Source organism: Mya arenaria, chromosome 5 (assembly GCF_026914265.1).
Source record: "Mya arenaria isolate MELC-2E11 chromosome 5, ASM2691426v1".
NCBI classification, from domain to species: Eukaryota; Metazoa; Mollusca; class Bivalvia; order Myida; family Myidae; genus Mya; species Mya arenaria.
The window spans coordinates 66,154,535-66,180,668 of record NC_069126.1 but is presented as its reverse complement, the minus strand read 5'-3'; the positions used below and the strand labels follow the sequence as shown (position 1 = coordinate 66,180,668).

The following is a 26,134-nucleotide window of genomic DNA, read 5'->3' as shown; positions in this document are numbered from 1 at the left end:
AGAAAATGCATATGAAGACACTGAAATAATTTTGACGATCATCGAAAATATTTTAAACAGTGTATAAATACTGGCAGTAATATTTGAAAATCTTAAAACACACGCTTGTTTTCCTCTTTTCAGTTCTATTTGCGGTGGCTATTTCAGCGTCGACAGATAATGAACGTTTTGTACAAACTAATATGACCCGAACCATCAAAACGCCATTCACACTTGAAAATAATGGCAGAACTATTTCTCATAATCCTGAATCCTCCACAACAACGCCGATCACTCGTGACTCGTTTACAACTCTGCCGAACAGTCAAACCTCCAGTACAACTATGCAAAGCAGTCGTGAGTTCTCAACAATTACGTTTTAACGTAATGATTCCTCTTCAGCAACGTTAACCATCCAAATTTGTCTACACCTACGCCAACCAGCCATGAGACCTATACAGCTACGCCGACCAGCCATGATTCTTATACGGCTACGCCGACCAGCCATAATTCCTATACGGCTACGCCGACCAGCCATGATTCCTATACGGCTACGCCGACCAGCCATGAATCCTATACGGCTACGCCGACCAGCCATGATTCCTATACACCTACGTCAACCAGCCATGATGCCTATACACCTACGTCAACCAGCCATGATTCCTATACACCTACGCCGACTAGCCATGATACCTATACACCTACGTCAACCAGCCATGATTCCTATACACCTACGCCGACCAGCCATGATTCCTATACAGCTACGCCAACCAGCCATGATTCCTATACACCTACGCCAACCAGTCATGATTCCTATACATCTACGCCGACTAGCCATGATTCCTATACACCTACGTCAACCAGCCATGATTTCTATACACCTACGCCGACTAGCCATGATTCCTTTACACCTACGTTAACCAGCCATGATTCCTATACACCTACGTCAACCAGCCCTATACACCTACGTCAACCAGCCATGATTCCTATACAGCTACGCCGACTAGCCATGATTCCTATACACCTACGTCAACCAGCCATGATTCCTATACAGCTACGCCGACTAGCCATGATTCCTATACACCTACGTCAACCAGCCATGATTCCTATACAGCTACACCGACTAGCCATGATTCATATACACCTACGTCAACCAGCCATGATTCCTATACAGCTACGCCGACCAGCCATGATTCCTATACACCTACTTCGACCAGCCATGATTCCTATACACCTACGCCAACCAGCCAGGATTCCCTTACAGCTACGCCGACTAGCCATGATTCATATACACCTACGTCAACCAGCCATGATTCCTATACAGCTACGCCGACCAGCCATGATTCCTATACACCTACGCCGACCAGCCATGATTCCTATACACCTACGCCGACCAGCCATGATTCCTATACAGCTACGTCAACCAGCCATGAGACCTATACAGATACGCCAACCGGTCCTGATTTATATACAGCTACGTCAACCAGTCATGATTTCTATACAGCTACGTCGACCGGTCCTGATTTCTTAACAGCTATGCTATCCAGTCCTGAAACGCCAACCAGCCCTGATTCCTATACAAAAACGACAACCAGCCCTGATTCCTATACAGCGACGCGAACCAGTCCTGATTCCTATACAGCTTCGCCAACCAGTCATGATTACTCTACAGCTACGCCAACCAGCCATTATTCCTATACCCCTACGCCGACCAGCCATGATTCCTATACACCTACGCCAACCAGCCCTGATTTCTCTACAACTACGCCAACCAGCCCTGATTCCTCTTCAGCTACGCAAACAGCCCTGATTCCTCTTCAGCTATGCCAACCAGCCCTGATTCCTCTTTAGCTACGCCAACCAGCCCTGATTTCTCTACAAATACGCCAACCAGCCCTGATTCCTCTTCAGCTACGCCAACTAACCCTGATTTCTCTACAATAACGCCAACCAGTCCTGATTGAAATATAGCAACGCAAGCCAGTCCTGATTTCTTAACTGCTTCGCCAACTAATCACGATTTCTTTACAGCTATGCCATCAAATCCTGATACTCTACAGCTACACCGACCAGTCCTGATCCCTATACAGCTACGTCAACCAGTCCTGATTTCTATACAGCTACGTCAACCAGTCCTGATTTCTATACAGCTACGCCAACCAGCCTTGATGCCTATACAGTTACGCTAACCAGCCCTGATGCCTAAACAGCTACGCCAACCAGCCCTGATGCCTATACAGCTACGCCAACCAGCCCTGATGGATATATAGATACGCCAACCAGCCCTGTATCCTCTTCAGCTACGCCAACCAGCCCTGATTTCTCTTTAGTTACGCCAACCAACCCTGATTCCTCTTCAGCTACGCAAACCAGCCCTGATTACTCTACAACTACGCGAACCAGCCCTGATTCCTCTTTAGCTACGCCAACCAGCTCTGATTTCTCTTCAGCTACGCCAACCAGCCCTGATTTCTCTACAACTACGCCAACCAGCCCTGATTTCTCTACAACAACGCCAACCAACCCTGATTCCTCTTTAGTTACGCCAACAAGCCCTGATTCCTCTTCAGCTACGCAAACCAGCCCTGATTCCTCTTTAGCTACGCCAACCAGCCCTGATGTTTCTACAATTACGCCAACCAGCCCTGATTCCTCTTCAGCTACGCCAACCAGCCCTGATTCCTCTTTAGCTACGCCAACCAGCCCTGATTCCTCTTCAACTACGAGAACCAGTCCTGATTTCTCTACAACTACGCCAACCAGCCCTGACTCCTCTTCAGCTAAGCCATCCAACCCTGATTTCTCTACAATTACGCCAACCAGTCCTGATTGAAATATAGCAACGCCAACCAGTCCTGATTTCTTAACAGCTTCGCAAACCAGTCACGATTTCTTTACAGCTATGCCATCAAATCCTGATACTCTGCAGCTACACCGACCATTCCGTATTCCTATAGAGCTACGTCAACCAGTCCTGATTTCTATACAGCTACGTCAACCAGTCCTGATTTCTATACAGCAACGCCGACCAGCCTTGATGCCTATAAAGTTACGCTAACCAGCCCTGATGCCTAAACAGCTACGCCAACCAGCCCTGATGCCTTAACAGCTACGCCAACCAGCCCTGATGGATATATAGATACGCCAACCAGCCCTGATGCCTATACAGCTACGCCAACCAACCCTGATGTCTATATAGCTACGCCAACCAGCCCTGATGCCTATACAGATACGCCAACCAGCCCTGACTTCTCTACAACTACGCCAACCAGCCCTGATTTCTCTACAACTACGCCAACCAGCCCTGATTTCTCTACAACTACGCCAACTAGCCCTGATTTCTCTACAACTACGCCAACCAGCCCTGATTCCTCTTCAGCTACGCCAACCTGCCCTGATTCCTCTTTAGCTACGCCAACCAACCCTGATTCCTCTTCAGCTACGCAAACCAGCCCTGATTCCTCTTTAGCTACGCCAACCAGTCCTGATACCTCTTTAGCTACGCCAACCAGCCCTGATTCCTCTTTAGATACGCCAACCAGCCCTGATTCCTCTTTAGCTACGCCAACCAGTCCTGATACCTCTTTAGCTACGCCAACCAGCCCTGATTCCTCTTTAGATACGCCAGCCAGCCCTGATTTCTCTACAACTACGAGAACCAGTCCTGATTTATCTACAAATACGCCAACCAGCCCTGATTTCTCTACAACTACGCCAACCAGCCCTGATTCCTCTTCAGCTACGCAAACCAGCCCTGATTCCTCTTCAGCTACGCCAACCTGCCCTGATTCCTCTTTAGCTACGCCAACCAGCCCTGATTTCTCTACAACTACGAGAACCAGTCCTGATTTCTCTACAAATACGCCAACCAGCCCTGATTCCTCTTCAGCTACGCCAACTAACCCTGATTTCTCTACAATTACGCCAACCAGTCCTGATTGAAATATAGCAACGCCAACCAGTCCTGATTTCTTAACTGCTTCGCCAACTAATCACGATTTCTTTACAGTAATGCCATCAAATCTTGATACTCTACAGCTACACCGACCAGTCCTGATTCCTATACAGCTACGTCAACCAGTCCTGATTTCTATACAGCTACGTCAACCAGTCCTGATTTCTATACAGCTACGCCAACCAGCCTTGATGCCTATACAGTTACGCTAACCAGCCCTGATGCCTAAACAGCTACGCCAACCAGCCCTGATGCTTATACAGCTACGCCAACCAGCCCTGATGGATATATAGATACGCCAACCAGCCCTGATGCCTATACAGCTACGCCAACCAACCCTGATGTCTATACAGCTACGCAAACCAGCCCTGATGCCTATACAGGTAGCCAACCAACCCTGATTTCTCTACAACTACGCCAACCAGCCCTGATTTCTCTACAACTACGCCATCCAGCCCTGATTTCTCTTCAGCTACGCTAACCAACCCTGATTTCTCTACAACTACGCCAACCAGCCCTGATTTCTGTACAACCACGCCATCCAGCCCTGATTCCTCTTCAGCTACGCCAGCCAGCCCTGATTCCTCTTTAGCCACGCCAACCAGCCCTGATTCCTCTTTCGTTACGCCAACCAGTCCTGATTTCTCTTCAGATACGCCAACCAGCCCTGATTTCTCTACAACTACGCCAACCAGCCCTGATTTCTCTACAACTACGCCAACCAGCCCTGATTCCTCTTCAGCTTCGCCAACCAGCCCTGATTCCTCTCAGCCACGCCAACCAACCCTGATTTCTATACAATTACGCCAACCAGTCCTGATTGAAATATAGCAACGCCAACCAGTCCTGATTTCTTAACAGCTTCGCCAACCAGTCACGATTTCTTTACAGCTATGCCATCAAATCCTGATACTCTACAGCTACACCGACCAGTCCTGATTCCTATACAGCTACGTCAACCAGTCCTGATTTCTATACAGCTACGCACACCAGGCCTGATTCCTATACAGCTACGTCAACCAGTCTTGATGCCTATACAGCTACGCCAACCAGCCCTAATGCCTATACAGCTACGCTAACCAGCCCTGATGCCTATACAGCTACGCCAACCACCCCTGTTGGATATATAGATACGCCAACCAGCCCTGATGCCTATACAGCTACGCCAACCAACCCTGATGGATATATAGATACGCCAACCAGCCCTGATGCCTATACAGCTACGCCAACCAGCCCTGATGGATATATAGATACGCCAACTAGCCCTGATGCCTATACCGCTACGCCAACCAGCCCTGATGGATATATAGATACGCCAACCAGCCCTGATGCCTATACAGCTACACCAACCAGCCCTGATGGATATATAGATACGCCAACCTGCCCTGATGCCTATACAGCTACGCCAACCAGCCCTGATGCCTATACAGCTACGACAACCAGCCCTGATGCCTATACAGATACGACAACCAGTCATAATTATGTTATGTTTATGATTATTTAATGTCATGGTTCATGAAATGTTTATTTTACTTGAAATAAATGAAAATAAATGCAATCCACTGTTAGTTGCTTATAAGTTTGTGAAACAGTACAAGTGTGTGTTTGCAAATTATGAACACAGAAACGTCACATGATAAACGTATACTTTATACTTTCGACTTTAATATGTTGAACATATGCTGTCCTGTACATTGTTTCTTTAAGCTGTAATTATTTTTGCTTTAAAGGCAAACTCTGTACAAAGTGTATATATATCACACGATTAAACCAGGTGAGCTCTTTAATGCTACATTCTGGTTTATTATATACCGTATAGATTCCATTTGTTTCGCTTTATAGTCCTAGCTTATAATTACAAATTTAGCTTAAACGGGATTGTAGCCGATTGAATAAAAGGAATCCATAATTTTTCCTCATTAAGTAAATCCTTCCAATTAACGTAAGCCATTAATAATAACGTGTTCAGAGAACATTAATAAAACCCTTTTTTATAATTTCAAGGATAAAACACCATGTAATTGATCAAAGGGAGGTGATAAAATAATACTATATATATATTTTTATTCAACTCGTTAACGAGAGGAACACATTGTGGAACAGCATGGTGTACCTTTACCTGTGCCCACTTGGTAAGAGCATCTACGATATTTCTTATTGTCAACTAAGCGGACTATTTTAAACTGTTTTATGCATGATTGAAATAAAATGGATAGGTTAAATCATATGTTATGTTATATTAATAAAGTTGTAATTATTAGCAAATATAAAAAAAGGATGTGGAAAATATTTTTACAATTTAAATTATTTAAAAGTTGAATTTGGTTTTATAGTTTACTGTCATTATTAAGTTATACACTCCATTTCCTTTAGTGTATTTAACGTTAAACTTTAAATTGTATAGTACTTTATTATATGCTTTCAAGTGGTAAGTAGAAATATATCAGTGAAACAAAAGTGATAATTCATTGTTTCAAATAGTGAAAATATTAATTTGTTATGTTTCACTGTTTTAAAATTTTAGCCCATTTTAAGGTCCAGGCCCTAATATCATGAAAATACTTAAGTCAAATCTCAATATTTATCTCAACTCATTTTACAACAAACAAGCATCGTATTATTCAAAATCCTGCATATTTTACAACTTTTTTGTAAACCTATTTTCTCATAGAATGTGTTATTGAAAGATTTTGACATTGTTGCAAAGAAATCTTATTCTAGAGCAAAATATATTCAGTAATTGTTCAAAGGCAATGAATTGAACTCAAGTTCAATTTTGGCTATAAAAAAGTTTTCAATTGGAATCTAGAACAAAGGTTTTGATCACAATATTCAAAGAAATAATGCGTTTTAAAAAATGTAAAAACATATTTTTGTTTCCAATAATGTTTGTATTATATGGTAAAATGAGTTGAGATATAGTTTGAGATTTGACTAAAGTATTTTCGTGATATTGGGGCCCGATCAAACATCAGCGTGCAAAGAGATGGAACAATATTAAAACGACGTCATTTCCGATGAGATGTTCCTTTCGCATACAATCTGCGCCCTTTTCTGAAAAGCTTCGATAACGTGTCATTTATATCCTTTCAGCATAACATAAAAAATGGTTTGTTTCAGTGTACGATCGCGAAATACTTTTCCTCTTAAACACCAAGTGATAAACACCAAGTAAATGTATCACTCGTGGCTACGCCACTCGTAAAGTAAAGCTTTCGGTGTTCATTGGGTGAAATATATTGCGATCTTTGACTAGAACAGACAGTTATCCTTTATTTATGTTTTGTTTAATATCTATTGTTTATACTGTTATACATTTTGTTCTTTTGTACATTCAAATTTGCCAATCAAAGAAGCTAAGCAATATACTGTGAAAAATAAATAAGGTATTAATAATTTTACTTGAGGTACCTTCCAGGTTAAAACCATAAAACGTTTTATGTTTCTTTTTCATGCATTACACGTATTAGACCTATTTCTTGCGATCTGGAGAATGTTCCTTTCGTCAATCTTTTCAAACGTTGCTGTTGAAATTGTTTATTTCTTAGATGTTCGTATTTTCTTAGCAATTCAAATTGTCTTTTTATACCATTCGTTTTATACTTGTTATGAAGTTCATTTGGGTTATGTTTTCAATTTGTTATTCACTTTTGCGGTCTCTTTTCCAGTTGTTCTTATACTTCTACCAACAACAGCACCCGAAACATCGACGGTTCCATCCGAAGATGATTTACAGAAAAGCATAGGCCCACGTCCAAATGAATCAACCGAATACCCATCGGAAGTTTCCTTGTTCGAGCAAAACAAAAAATTATCGACTATGCAACCGGATGTTCAAGTCGAAGAAACCACCCATTCTCATTATGTTACAAGGATCAACAATAACATCGGACAAAGTTCAAATACACCAACACTTGACAATGCCTACACGACAACCATAAACCCATTTACCACCCATATTCCATACAAAAATAACGGTCAATTTGGCAATGCTGCAGGTAGTAACCTAAGCCCTAATGGACACAGTTCAACAATACCAGGTCTTAGTATCGCATACTCGACAACAGGAAAACCCTTGACTGATCTGCCTCAATTTGTAGATCAAGATGGTGATTCGTTTGGTTATGCCGGAAGCAGCCAAGACCAATCCGAACAAGGTGTGTTCACTGACATGAAACTGCGGCTCAATGTCACCGTGACAGAATGCATGGAAGAAAAATGTTTTGAAATCGTTCGTTCAAGATATTGCCATTGCGACAACAAATGCTTAGTATTTAGAGATTGTTGTTATTTCTATGTAGATAAAATTTTAAACGGTTCCTATGACACCCGTGATGGCCTGAGCACGATACTTGATACTGTTGGTAAACAAGAAATCCTTCAAAACAGTGATCTTAACTTAATGGAATGTGTCATTAATGATGGAAATGACCATGGCTACTGGATGATAAGTAAATGCCCTTCTAATGGTGATTACAGTGCTGAAGACGAGATTAAATGTGAGTCTGTTCGTGGCTATAGTAACGTTAGTATTCCTGTTGACCAGATCAATGCGTTTGGTAGCTATCTTAACACTTATAAGAACATACATTGTGCACAATGCAACGGAGTAGATATTCGTTTTCTAAAACCATGGAGTGGGAGCTTATATTGCATGAATAACACTGACATATTTATTACTGAAATGACCCCGATAGAAGAAATAGCGAAGAGGTGCGAGTTCTATTTATATAGTCACTTCACTTATCAACAACGAAGTTGTTTTAATCCCTTAAACGTTCTTCCAAATTTCCAAGATGTTGAAGAGCTATCAGAGGACATGTCAGCACTTTGCATGCTTTATATTATGCCTGTAATTGAGACACGCAGTGTCAACACCGGTCAAATATTGTACAGAAACCCCCATTGTGCTTATGTGTGGGGAATTACAAATGTTACCTGTGCAAAGTATGTACCTAATAATGGGAGCGCGTCAAATAATCCTAGCCCTGTTAATCTTAAGGTATTTTTTGACATTAATCTTAAAGACGGAGAAGTTATTCAAAGCGTAGAGTGTGTAAAATCAAACGCGGTTTGTTCACAGTATGAGATCTTCGATTGCGGAACTATCGAATGTCGCTTTTTGTTTTGTATGTCGGGAATGGTTCCTCTTAACGGACGCTGCGTAAAAGAGGTAACCCAAGGTGCTTCCGTTTCTTTCACACCTAAAGTAGAAATAATGTTTGACCGTCCACTAGGTGTTTCGAGGTATACAAACTCCAGTAAATATTTCCTTTTGCAACTTAAATGGGACATTAACGCATCTTCAAAAAAACAGTTGATTACCATAATAGAAAAGGTTGTATCAGAAATAGAACGATTTCACTATTCACAGAAAACAGTAGATTTCTATTTTTTTCCGTGTGACACAGAATGTGTCAAGGTCACTCTCCTCGGGGAAATAAATCCGTTTCTCTTTTCTTTTAGCATATACAGTGCACTCTTGAAGGAAACGTTGAACAATGAGCCAGATAGACTGCTTGATCAAGAGCAAAATTCCGAGAGAAATTATCCGGATTATGAGTACTATGGTTCATCCAAATTTGACTCTAATGAGTATGATGAATACAGTCCAAATCCGAATCTTGAAATACCGTTTGAACTAATTGTGAAGAATTTTGACATAAATGATTTTTCGAATTGTTCAAACGAACATTCTGATATGTTAATTGGAAATGCCTCTTTCCAACCTTTAAACATGAAAGTCCAGTTTAAAGATCTGAATATATCGGTCGAACTAAGTAAAACATTATGGCAGTATTCAATAACAGATTCGAAATTTGAGCCGAACGGGTTAGCCGTAACATGTATGTTTAAACGCCCCGCCGAAGTTTTGAACTGTTCTGTGCTAGCATATGACTTAACTGAAGCTATTATTGAGGATGGTTTCGTTTCCTTGGTGAACACAGGGAAAATTATCCCTAATGGAAGATTTTATAGATATGGTGACCAAGTGTTTGTTTGCTCTATGGATGCGTTAACTGCTTCAAAATATATTAGTATTTACCAACATGTCGATGATTTTTCAGTTGCTACATATGTTTCATCTTCTTTATCAATATGTTCAACCCTTCTGCTGCTTGCAGTGCATATTATTGACCCGAAATTACGAAATATCCATGGTCTGAATCTTTGTGCTATTTCCTTCGTTTTACTTGTGACGCACTTACTAATTCTCTTTCAACCCTTACTCAAAGGCGAAATTATTTGCAAAGTAATGGCAATTTTGTCCCATCATTTGCTTCTAAATACGTTCTCTTGGATGACGGTTATTGGGTTTGAAATGGCGAGGATATTTTCCTCAAAAGGTGCCGTATGTCACAGAAATGATCACCGACGTTTTGTCAAGTATTTCATATTATCTTGTCTTATAACAACAACTGTATCATGTATAACCCTCGCATTTGAATTTATTCCGGTAGATATTTCCTTTAAACCAAACTTTGGTGAGGGTGGTGTTTGTTGGTTGACAAATGGTCGCGCAGTTTTTGTGTTCGTTCTGGTCCCTGTCTGTTTCAGTCTGTTAATGAATTGCATTACCTACGGTGTTATACTTTTGAACATATACAGACAACGGCAGGCCGCCAAGTTTGCATCCAAAACAGGTGGTGGTACCTATTTGGTCGTATTTTTAAAGCTGAGTCTTATTCTTGGGTTTTCTTGGATATTGGCTATAGTCGCTGCTTTTGTTGAACTTCCATGGCTTTGGGTTGTTCACATTATTCTTAATGGAATTCAGGGATTCAGCTTGCTGGTTTGTACATTGATAAACCGAAGAGTTCTAATTAAAATGAAAGCGTCCCTAAGACTGACTTCTCTGACTACAAGCTCTGAAGAAAAGCAGAAAGAACCAGTAACAGACCAACTTTGATCATTGGCGGTCTTATCGGATTGGCTAGAATCTCCAATGAAATCATTTGCATACACAACTAAAATAACATACTTTTATTAACTTCATTTTAGTAGAAGAAAATCAAAGTGTGCATTCACATTTCCCTATCATAAATATAAAAATGAACTATCACAATTATACGCTACTCACGCCTAGTAAACCAAGTATTCTTCATATAATTTAAAACGTAAAACTAAACAAAAAATGCAAAAGAACTAAAAGTTTTACTACTTCAATATGTTTTCCCTATATATACCATATCAGTTTTCTTACATTAAACTAACATTACGTGATAGGCATAACTGCTTCATTTAATGCAAGTTTTATATTATGAAACCGAAGTATGGATAAGGAAGGTTAAGTAAACCTTAAATGTTATTTTTGAATGTCAAGAACACGAAACTGCACATGGATATTTGTACATTTAACTATATTTTTATATATTTGACCTTAACTATTCGAATAGTGTGAACTGACAAATAGGCAGAATGCTGATGTACGATCTACGAGCTACGCACCAACTTCACACAGCTCAGAAAGGAATACTAGAAGATAGGGACCGAGATCCTGTGTAAACTACCTTCAATTGTCTGAAGCCTAAGCTTACAATGGAAAAAGATAAAACCTGTGTTCGTAAATGTATTTTTATATCGTATAATTAAAATCGGACTATTTGGAAGGCAAGACACCACTATTATTATTTAATTGGTTTATAAGTTCGGCTAACTAGTTACTTTTTAGAATACTATCGACAGAATTGGCTCCCTGCATTAACATTTAAACAGCATAAACAAATCATAGTTTAATAGGTATGTTGTATGTCTCACTCTGTATTGCCTTTTTGCGTTGAGTGCCTTTCCTCTGCATAGTTGAATTTCTTGCTGCTTGATCTTGTTGTATCGATGCTAAAATACAATTTGGTCCGTTGAAATCTGAAAACATGCAATGTACATTAAAAGCCTTTGTTAAACCTACATATTTCACGATAATGCACTTCTTATTATGCGCGCACTCTTTCATGGGAGCAGGGTATATAAATTTTACCTTGACCTTGTCCGTCCTTCATTCACAAGCTCTTTATCTTCTTGTCGCGCCTTTCCAAAAGTATATTGGTTAGTGTAATGCTTCTTTACAGGAATGCAAAGCGACATGTAAAGATCCGCACTTATTTTGTTTGTGGCTGCACCCAGGAGGTGCAAGATAGTAATTGCCCTTGATTTTTTAACACATGTATAGCTCATATAGGATGTAATCTGGTATAGCGCGTAACGCCAAATATATATGATCCAGAGTCATAAAACTTTCAAGCAATGTTAACAAGCCTTTCAAACGTTTCGGTAAATAAAGGCGAGGGACAAATAGTTAAATTTATGATGGATTATACATAAATAACACATTTATAGTGTAGTTATATTGAAGGTTTGTACATATTTATATACGTGTTTGCATTAATTATTTACAATAGCTTTGGGGTAGTTGTAGTACAAGTTTGTTGTGAAAAGTAAGTCCCATTAAAACGTTGATGTATTGTTGTATTTGTTCGTTTATATAAGCCTTCTAAAACTGATTTGACGAGACTAAATTATTTTTTTCGGTAAATAGTGCAGTATAACATTACAGGTAAGTAACCAATGGCATGAACTCGTAGCAATTTTGTAATTATTACCTAATCTTTTCATGACAATGAAACGAACAATATACTACCAAGTGGCCCTTTGCTATAATCCTTTTTTCACAAATGTGGACACCTTTAATAAAGGTAAACATTTTTTACGACGCTGTTAATAACGAACAAGCAAGACTGTGGTTAAACAGCTTTAAAATTTAATACGACGAACACGTACAGCTTATACAATCCCTTTTTCCGCTAAATCCGTAAGATTTGTATTGCAGTTTTAGTGTGTGTGTTTTCAGTCCCATGATGTTAAGAGATTTATTTATATCAATCAAACCCACTGTTTTTCTTCATAGTTTGCCACAATAGCTAACTGTTTCAGCATTTTAAGAATAAATACCTAAATTTTACTGCCGTCTATGTTGGTAAATATGTCAAGGTATGCCCCCTTTATTTCCAGTTTAATTTCATTTGTTCAAGAAATCTGTTGTTGGTAAACATTATGTTGATTCTTAGAATAAGTCTATACAAATTAAAATATATATATTTGATATGTGTTATACAACAAAGCGTATGCTGACACTAAAACAATATTTATAGTCTCTGTTACCCTAACATCATAGACAGGAACAGTGCCGTACTTTTCTGTTTTTCAATAAATAGTTCTAAACAGACTGCTTTTTTCAAACTGTTGACGTATCTTCTGTTTGTCAAGGATATCTTTTTCAAAGTATATTGCATATACTCTGAATTAGTTATTGGTCAATAAAATATAGTCTTACAGACTAATGGAAATTCAGCAGAGAATATAAACCGATCCAATGTAATGTTCATAACCGTCTATTTAGATCCAAGTCGCAATAATACGGGTCTTGAAAATCACAAAATGGTAAGTCGATACTGTAGACCTTTCAAAGACTAAATATGAAAAATATATGGTTACCAACGCTATATTTTGTCCACCGAGAAGGCAGCATTACGTATGCTTTTCAACACAAATATTTCGGTAAATCAGCAGTCAGTCGTTATTGAATTTACTCAGGAGTGGATAGTTTATACAATGAATTGCAGACTAATAAAAACTTGGATATCATTAGAATGTCGTTACAAACAATAAATAAACGAACTTACGACTGTGTCGCATCTAACCGTTTATATTTTGCTCACAATCTTGAACCATTACTAAAAGCAAAACGTTATATCGAAGATAATAACCCAATCAAGGATTATGTGACAAATACTGTCTATTTTTATATATTTATTCCATGCCGTACGATATTCATTGTAAAACATAAATAATACGTCCTATTACGATTCCACGATGTATCGGTGAATCGATATATCCCTGTTTGATATCTAATGTAAACACACAGTTACTTCAAAGTGGACATATGATCACAATTATTTTGAAATGCCAAGTAACAACATGCGACAGGCGGACGAACGCATGTTCAAACGCACGAACTGACATAGGCCAAACCGCCTATGTCACAACTATGTGTAGGTCACTGCAAGCTGTCTAAAAAGGCCTCGTTCCAACACCCAACAGCCGTGCCCGCTCGGCCAGTCGCAGACAAACCCCCCCCCCCCCCCTGATATTTGCTCGCAAAATTCCGAAGACGGCACTTATTATATATCAGCAATCGATGATTCTACATTTATAACGGAAAATAAGTCCTTTCTATCCCGTCTAACGCTTTATATCTTATTGCCCGTGCTACCCGAGTTCTTTATACAGTTAAGAAGAGTGAATTGCGGTCGGCATAACTTTAATCACAAAGATAGTGGGTGAAGTGACTGTTTTGTGTCATGTCGGCATGGAAATGGTTCAATAAATAGCGTATTACATGGCTAGCTTTGCAATCTCTCAACACCCACGGCTTATCCCTTTTTGTAACTGTCCATAAATCGGACGATCATACCTAATATAGTGATCCAATTTATCGCGATCCCTATTAATCAATGATATGTATCAGGGTATCAAATCTTACCTTATGGTGAACAATAACACTTCTGATTTTTTAACTGTAGAAGAAGGTTTCGCCAAAGAGAAAAGTCATCCCCTGTTTCGTTTTCCCTCTTTCTGAATGATTTAGGGCAGTATATGTTAAGTAGAAGTAATCCACGGTGTGAATATTGATATTGATAACCTAGTTGTGTATCTTAAACTTGTTGTAACTTATGTGCTGATGATAGTTTTCTTTGCAAAGAATGTAAGCGATTTTATATTATCAATGGAAAACTTTGCTCACTATAACACTATGTTGAAGATAAATATAAATGTAGATAAAACGAAGATTTAAGTATTTGGTGATAGAGCTAGAAGAGATAATAGAAATAGTATTGTGTAAGGTCAAAGATTTGAAGTTGTAAAACATTTAAATACCTCGTTGTTTTTTTTGCAAAGAAGAGAACATTTGCAAATGCCAAAACACATGTTGTTGATCTTGCAAGAAACGCTTTATTTAGTCTGTATGTTAAAATAAATATAAAACCTTAGATTTATTAATTGATTGCCCATTTAAATTGTTTGATTATACTGTTGCCCCAATTTTGTTATATTGCTGTGAAGTGTGGGGATTTGGAGACCTTAGCTCAATTGAGAAAATACAAACTAATTGTATGAATCGCATGTTTTCAAAGTAAAGAAAGGCGAACCTCATGTTATGCTGCTGCATGGCGACTTAAAGAGATTCCCACTTCATATTCTTATTAAGAAACGGATTATAGGATTCTCATAAACTTACTAGACAATAACTACAATCTATCATCGATATAGTATAAACTACTTTAAAATGAGTCAATTAAAATGAATAGGCATTATCTGTTGTAAGACAATTGGGTAAAGCATATCTTTGATGAATGTGCACCTACTTTGCAAATGAAAGCAGGAAATATTTACCAGCTATACATAGAAAATATGACAATAGTACATGTGTACTTCCAAAGGAAAATGTGAGAGAATGATTGTCGAAAGCCAATCGACACAAGCAAATTCAGGTGTTTTATTTTTAAAACATTGCGAAACCCACCTGGCAATATGACCTAGTATTTTAAGAATGTAGTTCGGCTACAATTAGTTATGTGTTATTAGAGTGTATCTTATGTCTTTTCAAATTTAAATATATTATACTATAACATTTGATATGCAATGTCTACCTCTATTCACACGTACAATGTGTTGAGCGTAATAAAAGGAAGAAAATAAAGTTAATACTACAATCCAAAATAACGCGATCCATAATAACGTGATGTATTATAACGCGATGTCTAATGATGCGAACCCTAAGAATGTGACTAAATGTACCACGTCTTTGACACTGCTTTCTCTAAAAGGGCGACCTCTGATAAAGCAATACATTAGACCACGCTCACTTCAATCCAAACAATCGGCATTCGCGTTTTCATTGCTCCATTTCTCATATACACGTTGTACCATCAGAAGTATATATACAACTCCTAAAACACGATTTGCTCGAGGTAAAATGGATAACATTTTATGAACAGTTAAGAATGAAACTGTATTCAAAGGCCAAATAAATAATCTCAGGCACCTATTTTTAAAACTTTTTCATGGTGTGATAATTATCATTGAATATAATTTAAAAGCATGTTACTATTAGCAGGATTTCCATTATAGTTCGTACAGATCACATTCTTGAATTGTATTGATTTATTTATATGCTGATAATGAAAACTTTAGACAGTTATCAAGTTTTATGGTTTGACCGTTCATCTGTTGGTATCTGTTTCATCTCAATGAAACCTTAATGCTGTAAACAGCGGCTATATAAGATAAAGAACTATAAAAAACGATCCAACGCCAGTTGCAAACTGATTATATTGATCGTGGTGAATTCCGTCTAAAAGTGTTAAATGAAAAGTATTATGACACAAGTATAGTTATCTAAACCCTTACTCGAGTCGTTCACGGCAAAACTATTATTTAAGAATACGTAATGCACCTATAGAAGTTTTGCCTCACCAGGTAAGGGTCGGTGCATGGTGTGTTTGACTGGAACTCATAGAATCCTTAATAAAGATAAAACGCAAAAGGTAATTCTTATCAAAGTATGCATTATCTTGAGGAAACTTATCTTGAGGAAACTTAACAATAAAACAAATAATACTAAACTTATAGGTTAACTCCAAGTACTTCTATGATTAGAGATCCCAACTCCATCTGCAGACGGAGGAATACAATTCAGAGCACCTAATGTAACAACTTTTCAACGATACGATGCAGTCATTGTTCGAAACTATAAACATCACACACAGTCTGCCTTATAAAATAAAATGTTTAAAACTGTTTGATCATAGAGTTTCATAATAAAAAGCATTATTGTACTAAAACTGGGAACAAATTAGGAAAACATTATTAAAAATAAAGCGACATGTATTAGCTTATCTTTCCTCCCAAATGATTTGAAAATGTAAAATATTTGAAGAAATTGAAGTCACATGCATAAACACTCCGAGTCAGCCATGAACGTGTTCGCCAAAAAAAAGGTTTAAAAGATAACATGAATTAGCAAAGTCAACTTTATCACCAAAAGACTCCCCTCACACTGCACCAACCACTGTGCCATATTTAAGAAAAAACACTGACTTGTGCATGATGCTGTTCTCATTTTAGATATTTTTGACTTATCTCTATTAGCAGACACTAGCGTTGGTTCAATGGCGATAATTATCTTTTCCCATATGTTACCAATCAAACTTATAGCGCATTTATTTGTAAGGCCATACCAAATCACTTTTTAGGTTAGCTTTGTCTAAAAAACTTTAAAAGCGTTAATAAGATAAAAACATCCAACACATTAACCTTTTTATGTAAAAGAAAAGCTACAGATGCTTTTCATGTCGAACTTAGATATACATGCATTCCAGAATCAGGCGATAACAGGTTAACTTATATAACTCAAAGGGGCATAACATTCCTATGTGTTCAGATATTTAAATTGTGTGTTAAGATATTACCGAAAATGATTCGTTATTATATGTAATGTTTGGTATAAAGCCCCAGTTACGACCGTAAGCGATTGTCCCAAAACTAAAATATGTTCTCATTTAAAAACTCAATAAAGGCATTTATTGCTAAAATCGAATCAATCATATACTCTTATATACGATAATTTAAATATTTATTTACAATATTTCAAGCATTTATAAATTTCATATCAAGCATGCACCCAACATTTTTTTTGGTATTATGTTAAACATACACTTCATGTTGAAATAAATTTCAATATATATATAGAGAGAGAGTGTTTCAACGCACATATGTGTTATCACTTTCTCTCACTTAACAGCGTGTTATCTTACATATATGTGTTAATCTAAGATAAATGAAAATATCTGTATTTCATAATATAATGTACGCTACAGTGACAAATCAAACTAAAATATCCCTGGATGTGATTCATACCCCAACAATTAATATAAGCTGATGGTTCTACTATACAGAAATAAGGACTACAACCTCTTTTTAGTTTTAAAGCAAAACACAGTTTCAAATTGAGCTAACCATAATCCAAATGAATGTTTCGTTTGTACAATTGAAGGCAATACCTCAACACATATAAGATTAAGGAAGGCGGGAAGTAAAACACTAGTTTAGAGCAGTCATATACTGCAATATCCTCCGCCGAATAAATCGAGGATATTAGTTTATTTCAGTGTTAGATCCTATTTTATTTCACGAGTGTCATAGAAAAACATATTTTCACGAGTAGCGATGCCAGGAAAATCACTGATCATTTTCACTGTAAATTGTTGTATGAATTTTCCGGGAAGTTCGTATTACGTATTACAACGACAGACAGTTCAAAATACATTTCAGACAGTTCAAAATACATTTGAACGATGATATAACATTCTATTTATTTTCGAACAGTTGTTTTCGTCTGTAATTTGTTTTGTATAAAAGCAAATGTTCGAACATTCAGCTTCAAGGTCATGAAAAATGTTTGAAAAACGGGATAACCATTTTTCTAACGAACGGTAAATTGTAAACTTCCATATATATTATTTAACATAATATAACATTTCTTAAAATTTTAAATATTTTAATTGCCATCATTTTCTGGATCAAAGTGAAGTGTTATGTTTTGATCAAGGGGAAGTTACTACAATGGATTTTTAAAGTAGTTCTGAAAGTTGATAATGTCACTCCTTTTTTGCAGTGAAAATATCAAATTGATATTTTCACTGTTGTGATTTCACTGATAAAACTCCATATTTCATCGAAAAGCATAAAAGAAAGAAAAGTATCAAATTCGCAATGTGACCGATGATTGCAATTAAACAATGGACAAATATTAAGACATCTTTTTGTAAAATACCTCAAAGGCATTTAAGTTATGCTCATGACAAAAATAAGAATACATTATCAAAGGGCAATACCTAAAAACAGTATTTTAAAGCTTTCCGTAGACAAAAAATAAATAGGGAAATTAACAAAGTGCAATAACTCAAAATACTCAACCCAGAGTTATTTCTTTTGTGTAACGCATTCCTTTTAAGTGAGATCTATCTGTATATAAACGTGCTGATTTATATTGGTTTGTACGCCAAAAACTTTAATCTTCCGCCTTATGCGAGAGACTTGCATTTCATTATGTTGGAATTTTGCAAACGTGTGCAAAGATGAGACTCTTTTTCGTTTCCTGAATGGTCAGGGAACGATCTTATCTGGTCTGTTGAAGGTTCATTTTGCTTTTTCAGAGCTCGTAGTTAATGAAGTCTGAGGGATGCTTTCATTTTAATTAGAACTCTTCGGTTTATCAGAGTACACATCAGCAAGATGAACCCTTGCAGGCCAGTGAAAATAATGTTAGCAACCCAAAGCCATTGAATTTCAACAAAAGCAGCGACTATAGCTAATATCCATGAAAATCCAAGAATAAGTATCAGCTTTGAAAACATGATCAAATGCGTACCGCTGCTTGATTTTGATACCAACTTTGAGACATGGCGTTGTCTGTATACGTTCCAAATTATAACACCGTACGCAATGCAGTTGAGTAACATACTGGTGCAGATAGGGATAAGAACGAACACTATAACCGTCCGACCAGTTGTCAACCAACAAACACCACCCTCAACAAAGTGTGGTCTGAAAGAAGTATCTACCGGAATAATTTCAAATGCGAGAGTAATACACGATAGGGTTGTTGTTACGAGTATAGAGGAAACAAAAAAAATTGAAGAAACGTCGTTGGTCATTCCTGTGACAAAGAACATCGCTCGAATGAAAAGCTCTCGTCAACTCAATTGCAATGACATTCATCCAAGGGAAAGTGTTTAGAAGCACAAAATGAGATAAAATTGCCACTACTTTGCAAATTTTTACGCCTTTGAGAACGGGTCGGACAAGAATAAGTAAATAACACAGAAGTAAATCGAAGGAAATAGCACAACGATTCATACCATGAATATTTCGTAATATTGGGTCAATAAAATGTACTGCAAGGAGCAAAAGGGTCGAACAAATTGATAACGAATATGACACATATGTTGCAACTGGATAATGGTCGACATACTTGTAAATATTCATAAATCTGTACAGAGCTAAAACATCGTCAGCGCAAACAAACATATGTTCGCCGTATTTATAATATCTTCCAGTATGAACCTTTGTCCCTGTGCTCAGCAGAGAAACGAATGCGTGGTCAATAACAACATCAGCTATATTATACTCTAGCATAGATTAGTTCAAAACTTCTAGTGGTCTTTTTAACATACAGGCTACGACGAACCCGTTCGGTTCATATTTGAAATCTGTTATAGAAAACTGCCACAGAGCTTGATTTAGTTCGATCGTTGCATTCAAACCTGTGAGACTGACTTTCATATCCCAAACTTGAAAGGAAGCATTTGTTACAATAGGTTAGTATTGTCGTTTGAACAATTCAGATATCCGATACTATCAAACGTTTTCACAATAAGCTGTAATGGTATTTCTAGGTCTGGTAAAGATAGGTTGAGGTTCGTATCGGACGATTCAAATATTGGCAAGCTATTATTATAAGATGATGTTAAGTTATCACCTAAATTCCAAACTTGATCAACCAATCCATGAGAATAAACAAACTCCCTCGAACCATCTTCATACAATTTCATCCAGATAGCGCTGTAAATGTTGAATGAAAATATTAGTGGATTTATATCTTCGAGTGTTCCTACGACACATTCAGTGTCACATAGAAACGATTTGAAAGATATTCTGCGTATTGTGAAGTCCTTCTAATTAAGCTAAAACTCGTTCTACTATGACCATAAACGGTACTCCTAAAGAAACGGAGGCGTCGAATTTAAGCTACAGATGATAGTTTTTACCGGAACTAGAGTACTCCGAAATATCAAGAGGGCATTCAAAATATCGTTCGACTTCAGGTATGAACGGCACTTGTGAACTTCCGAATTCTGTTTCATCGGCTTCACATTGTCCGTTTACAGGAACCATTCCCGGCTTACAGTACAAAAAGCGACATTCGGAAGTCCTGCAATCAAAGACTTCATATCGTGAGCATACTGCTTGTTTTATAAAACACTCGACTCTTTGGGTGAATTCTCCGTTATAAGGATTAATATCAAAGACTATCTTCATATTGCTGTGTTTCCTACTAGCTGATGTGCCATTACTTATTATCAAATAACGTGGACAGGAAAGATTTGTAATTCCGGCCGGGTAAACACAATGAGGATTTATGTACATGATTTGACCGGTACTCCGCTCAATTACGGGCATAACATAACATTCGCAAAGTGTTAAACTCTCCCTTTGTAGGGTCCAAGATAGTTCTTGAGGTTCTTGAATAATTGGAAAGACATTCTTATATCGAAAGCATTCTCGTTGTTGACTACGGTAGTCGCTGACAAGCAATTGCGTACACAATTTCGTTATATCTTCCATAGGTGTCAGCTCGGTGATCAATATATCAGTTGTATTCAAACAGTACAAATTAGCACTCCGTGGTTTTAGAAAGCAAATATCTGGTCCGTTGCATTTTGCACAATCTATGTTCTTAAAAGTATACACATACTGGCCTTTTACATTTACGAGGTCAACAGGAATGCTAACATTGCTGTAGCCATACACAGATTCACATAGAAACTGCTCTTGAATGAAATAATCAAGTGGACATTTGCTTATCATCCAAAACCCCATTTCAACGTCGTAATTTATGACACATTCCATTTGAAAAAGGGCAATGTTTTGACGGATTGCTTGATCTTTTATTTCCATGAACATTGAATACAAGCCATAACTAAGGTCGTAAACATCCTCCAATAGTTTATCTACATGTAAATAGCAACAGTCACTGAAGACAATGCAGTTCTTATCGCAATGACAAGATCCTTTATCGTTGATTTCAAAGCATTGTTCTTCAAGGCAATCGGACACGGTCACATTGAAACGCAGGGTATTAATAAAGAGGTTACTACTTAACGGATTACTTGTTGTTATGTTAGCGACCCCAAGCGCTGTGGAGTGAGAAATGGTTTCTTCTGGTGTGCTTTTGTTTTCTGCAAAACCACCCGACCGACTGCTAATCGATGGGATTATTGTCGTCTGTGCCGCACCATGTTCTGGTATATTGGATATCTGCTCTCTAGGATTTTGGTTGCTTCCTGCAACACCCCTAAAATCGCTGCTATTTTCGAGTGGCCAATAAGGTGTTGGGTTGACGATATCAAGAGCAGAACTAGGCGAACTTTGTTCTCGTGAAATTCTATCATCTCCATCAGCGCCGAAATGAATGTTATCTTCATCCAGAATATCAGATTGCCAAGGCGATGACAAATCACTCAGTGAGTCCATGGCTGGAAGTTCGGTGGTTCCATTACGATGTGAATTGTTGACACCAACTGTTGTACTAGAAGTTGGTGTATATGCTGACAATTGTAGGATAAATAGAAGACCTGAAAAAAAGGAAAGACAACCATATAAACGACAAGTTAAATTGGCATGGTGAAATATTTACCAAAATATCATCGGAAAGTTGGAACGCGATCGAATATAATGATTGCATTGTGTAAAACGTTAAAGGAAATCCGATGAAAGATAATAAATAAGTGTAACAAAAGGCAGTTCAGCAAATATTTAAAATATACTGAACGTACCAGCGGGCAAAATTAGCTCAAATCAACAACAATAATAACAATAACACCATCAGGAAAACAGGAAGGACAAATGCGTATGCTAAGGATGGTATACCCTTAAGCGCAATCTCATATGACAATTATGTAATGAAGCTTTGCTTGAGGTACATCCCGATATTTTGACATAGAACCTGAGATCTCTTTTCCAGTCTAAAAACAATTGTCGCTTTATAAAGCAGGTTTTCTTTAAATGATCAACTTTTGAGCATCCGTATTGGTTCCCGTTCAAACCAGCTTAACATCAGTGTCAAACACAAGTACATAATATAATCCAGATATTGATACACGATACAAAGATGACATTCAAATGAACAGGTTTACGCTGATGTTTGGAAATAGATATACTTCAATAGACGAATTTCCCGGTTTTTCTTTCTCGTGATAAAAAATATTAACATGTATCATCACATTGCCGTTAAAACGTGTGTTAAATAACCAACGTGACATTCATCAATTGTCATATAAATTCCACAGTGTTAAGTAGTGTATAACAATAAAAAACTGTTTGAATAACTTGATAGTAAATACTGTATAATCTCTTACCGAGCACAACAATGGTGGAGAACATGATGCATTCCAGAAGTGAGATTTGTCGTGGTGAAAATTTTAGTTGTGTCCTTATATATCAAGCATTGTACATCGCCTTTTGATCTCTGACGAGCTGTTTTTTTATCTTGGTTTTGAAACAAAGTGTTTATTACATTTTCTCTGAACACGAAATCTTCATAATGGCATTTATTAAATCAGAATTATTTTCACCGTTCGGCATGCGCCGATGTGATTTATTCAATTAAGATATATCTACTTGAATCAATCCTGAAGAGTATAGAAAGGAAACAAATTAAAGCCGATAAAACGTTTTTTCACACATAATTGAATGCCTTTGATTACCGAAAAACATGATCAAACTATTTTATTTTCGTTTTGATATTGCTTAATATAAATTAATCAGTTGATTAATAGTATGTTATTTCATAAGTTTATGTCTTTGTAAATGTTAACTAACCATTAATGCATTGATGTATCTTTATAACAGGTCTTAACATCACAACAAAGAATTCAGTAAATTAAGTTATTAGAATTATAATTACGATATACAATCATGGAAAATGTTTTAAAGATTCAAATTAAAACACAGCTTTAATAAATGAACACCAAAACAAATACTTTATTATTAACTATTGTATTAACATATATTCCGACATAGCTATTGCGTTGCTCGATAATTATGAATGTTGAAAATAAGTTAGTGTGATGTTTTTATATTACCTTTTCAAACAAGCTCAAGGTTCCTCTTCAACACATAATAGATAATAGGAATCTACATACCTCACCCCAAACAAGCCCTCCTTATGCACCAATCAATATAACCACGCCCTTTCCCCAAAGGTCCGGGGAATAGCTGTGACTTTGACTTTGGTCCAGCAAGTCCGGGATAAAATGCGGGGCAACCTGGAAGTTAAAAACGCGGCCCATTTCCACCGCTATCAACGGTATACCCCTACGACCAACAAAATGGGGGGGTGGGGCTTGTTACTACCAACTGGTGCATTGGAGCACTTAACAAAACATCAGTTGCAACTTGCCAACCCCGTATGTGTTTTTAATTCCCAATATTTCTCAACAATACCTATGGGTACAACAAATGAACAAAATAGACAAGGTATTGTTTAAATATTACGGGCATTACTAAATATCGCTTGTAAACGACTGTAGGCTTAAAAGTTTGACCGTTTAATGTCTATTTCACTTTTGGCATATTTCTTGTGTAATGAAATCCTATAGCTAAATAGCAAAATTCATTAGCAACCTCATCAATACTGACACAACCAATTGACCATTTAAATTGCTTTTTCTTTGTACAAAAAGGTATGTTACACGTCGTTATAACATATGCAATATGTGTTACGATTTGTTATTAAGAGCAAAGTATTAACAGAAACATTTTATATCAGTTTGTAGGTGATTCTTATTTACGTAAACAATAACATGGGTCGTCAACTCTACAATACCTGTGTCATATCGGACTGACCAATCATCATTGAAATCCATTGTATCTTATTAACATTCATCTTTGAATCAACATTAAGTGGAATTTATTATTTTTCAGGTTGCAAGGCTTTTCAATAGTTGACATTTCAGTATTGAAACTATTTTGGCGAAATTTGTACAAACCTGAACAGTTGCAGATCTTCGACGACGCCCAGAATAAAGAGTGACTCCCCAAAAGGACTACGTGAGAATGACAGACGTGCTCGCGTATATCACCTTTGGGGCAAACGGAACAACGAGAACTGTCTGGTAGAATTTGATAACTTCGGGGGTGGTTGCATTATGCTGTGAGATGGAGTTTCCATGCACATGAAATCTCCTATTGTACCCATTCATGGAAACATGAACGCGATGAGGTATCAAAATGTCATCATTCGGTCGGTTCTTCTACCTCATATCCATGCCAAGCAAGCACCATGTCACGCGGCCAGAATCATACAAGTTATCCTTGTAGCAAACAACGTGCGAACACTCCTGCAAAAAGTCCGGATTTAAATCCGATCGAGCACGTGTGGGACCTTTGTAAGCACAAGGTGCGTGCCCAGCCGCTGCAACCAAATTTTCGTGTTATTCATTACATTTGGGAAGTCATTCCAAAACAGTAGGTTCACATAATACATTATGTCAATGAGGACAATGTGCTTTTCTGTATTTGACGCAGCAGGTAGACATACAAAGTATTAAAACAAAATGAAATACGTGATTTGATCTTGCAGTTGTTGTTTTTGTTTGAAGGGTGTCAATGTTAACCCGCTCTGAAAAGTTTGTTCCGTGATCAAATTTGAAGTTTTGTTTAACGTATTAGGAATAAATCATATTAAACTTATTTTTGGTTATTTGTATTTCTCAGAATACTTTTTCTGAAATATGATAAAAAAAACTAGGTGGCCAATTAGAAATTCGTCGTAGTGTATACATAAAGAAAAAAAGTTGCAATATAATAAAATGCGTTCTATTGACGCCCAAGTTGGTTTTAAGGATGCACGCTTACTGCCAAATAAGATTTATCACAATAAAAACAAATCTTTTAATGTACCAAAAAGGATGAAGAAATATCAGAAACAAGTGTTTTTATGAAGAATAACGAGTTTGATTTGAAAGAAAGGTGCAGAAGACGGGTTTTTTACCTGATGTAACGAAAATAGATCACAGTAAATCTTTTAGCACTCACCAATCATTTAATATTAATGCGTTTTGTGCTATGAAAAATAATGTTACAATCTTGTTATCAGTAATTCATATTTTCCAAAAATGCATAATTTCGTAAGTAGTTAAAGGTGTATCACTTAAAAATATGTTCTGCTGCATACTCCAAGCTGACGTCTTTCGTTGTAGACTATTTTACCTATACGTCCATACATATGTTGCAGCATGTAATACCTTGCATTTTGTCTTCCTCCTTGATTTCCCTTTCACCTGACCTTCTGACTACCAT

The 26,134-nt window shown here is 37.2% G+C and overlaps 1 protein-coding gene across 1 annotated transcript; it reads right to left on the bottom strand.

Annotated features, from left to right (window-relative positions):
- Positions 1-2,358: 2,358 nt before the first annotated feature.
- On the bottom strand, positions 2,359-26,134 carry LOC128235894 (aggrecan core protein-like). The gene is made up of 5 exons (XM_052950681.1): positions 26,080-26,134; positions 21,943-22,407; positions 4,302-4,700; positions 3,219-3,913; positions 2,359-2,841 (listed from the first exon to the last, which is right to left on the bottom strand). Exons 1-5 carry the CDS (start codon positions 26,132-26,134, stop codon positions 2,359-2,361), a joined length of 2,097 nt encoding a protein of 698 aa, XP_052806641.1.

Bases quoted from the DNA above. Each gene is read 5' to 3' on its own strand.
- LOC128235894 (XM_052950681.1), bottom strand. From the start codon at position 26,134: ATGGTAGTCAGAAGGTCAGGTGAAAGGGAAATCAAGGAGGAAGACAAA. The intron at 22,408-26,079 runs GTATTACATGCT...CCTTTTTTTCAG, and splicing joins GGAGGAAGACAAAATGCAAG to GTCTTCTATTTATCCTACAA. The intron at 2,842-3,218 runs GTTGGCGTATCT...GAAGCTGTTAAG, and splicing joins TTGTAGAGAAGTCAGGGCTG to AAATCAGGACTGGTTGGCGT.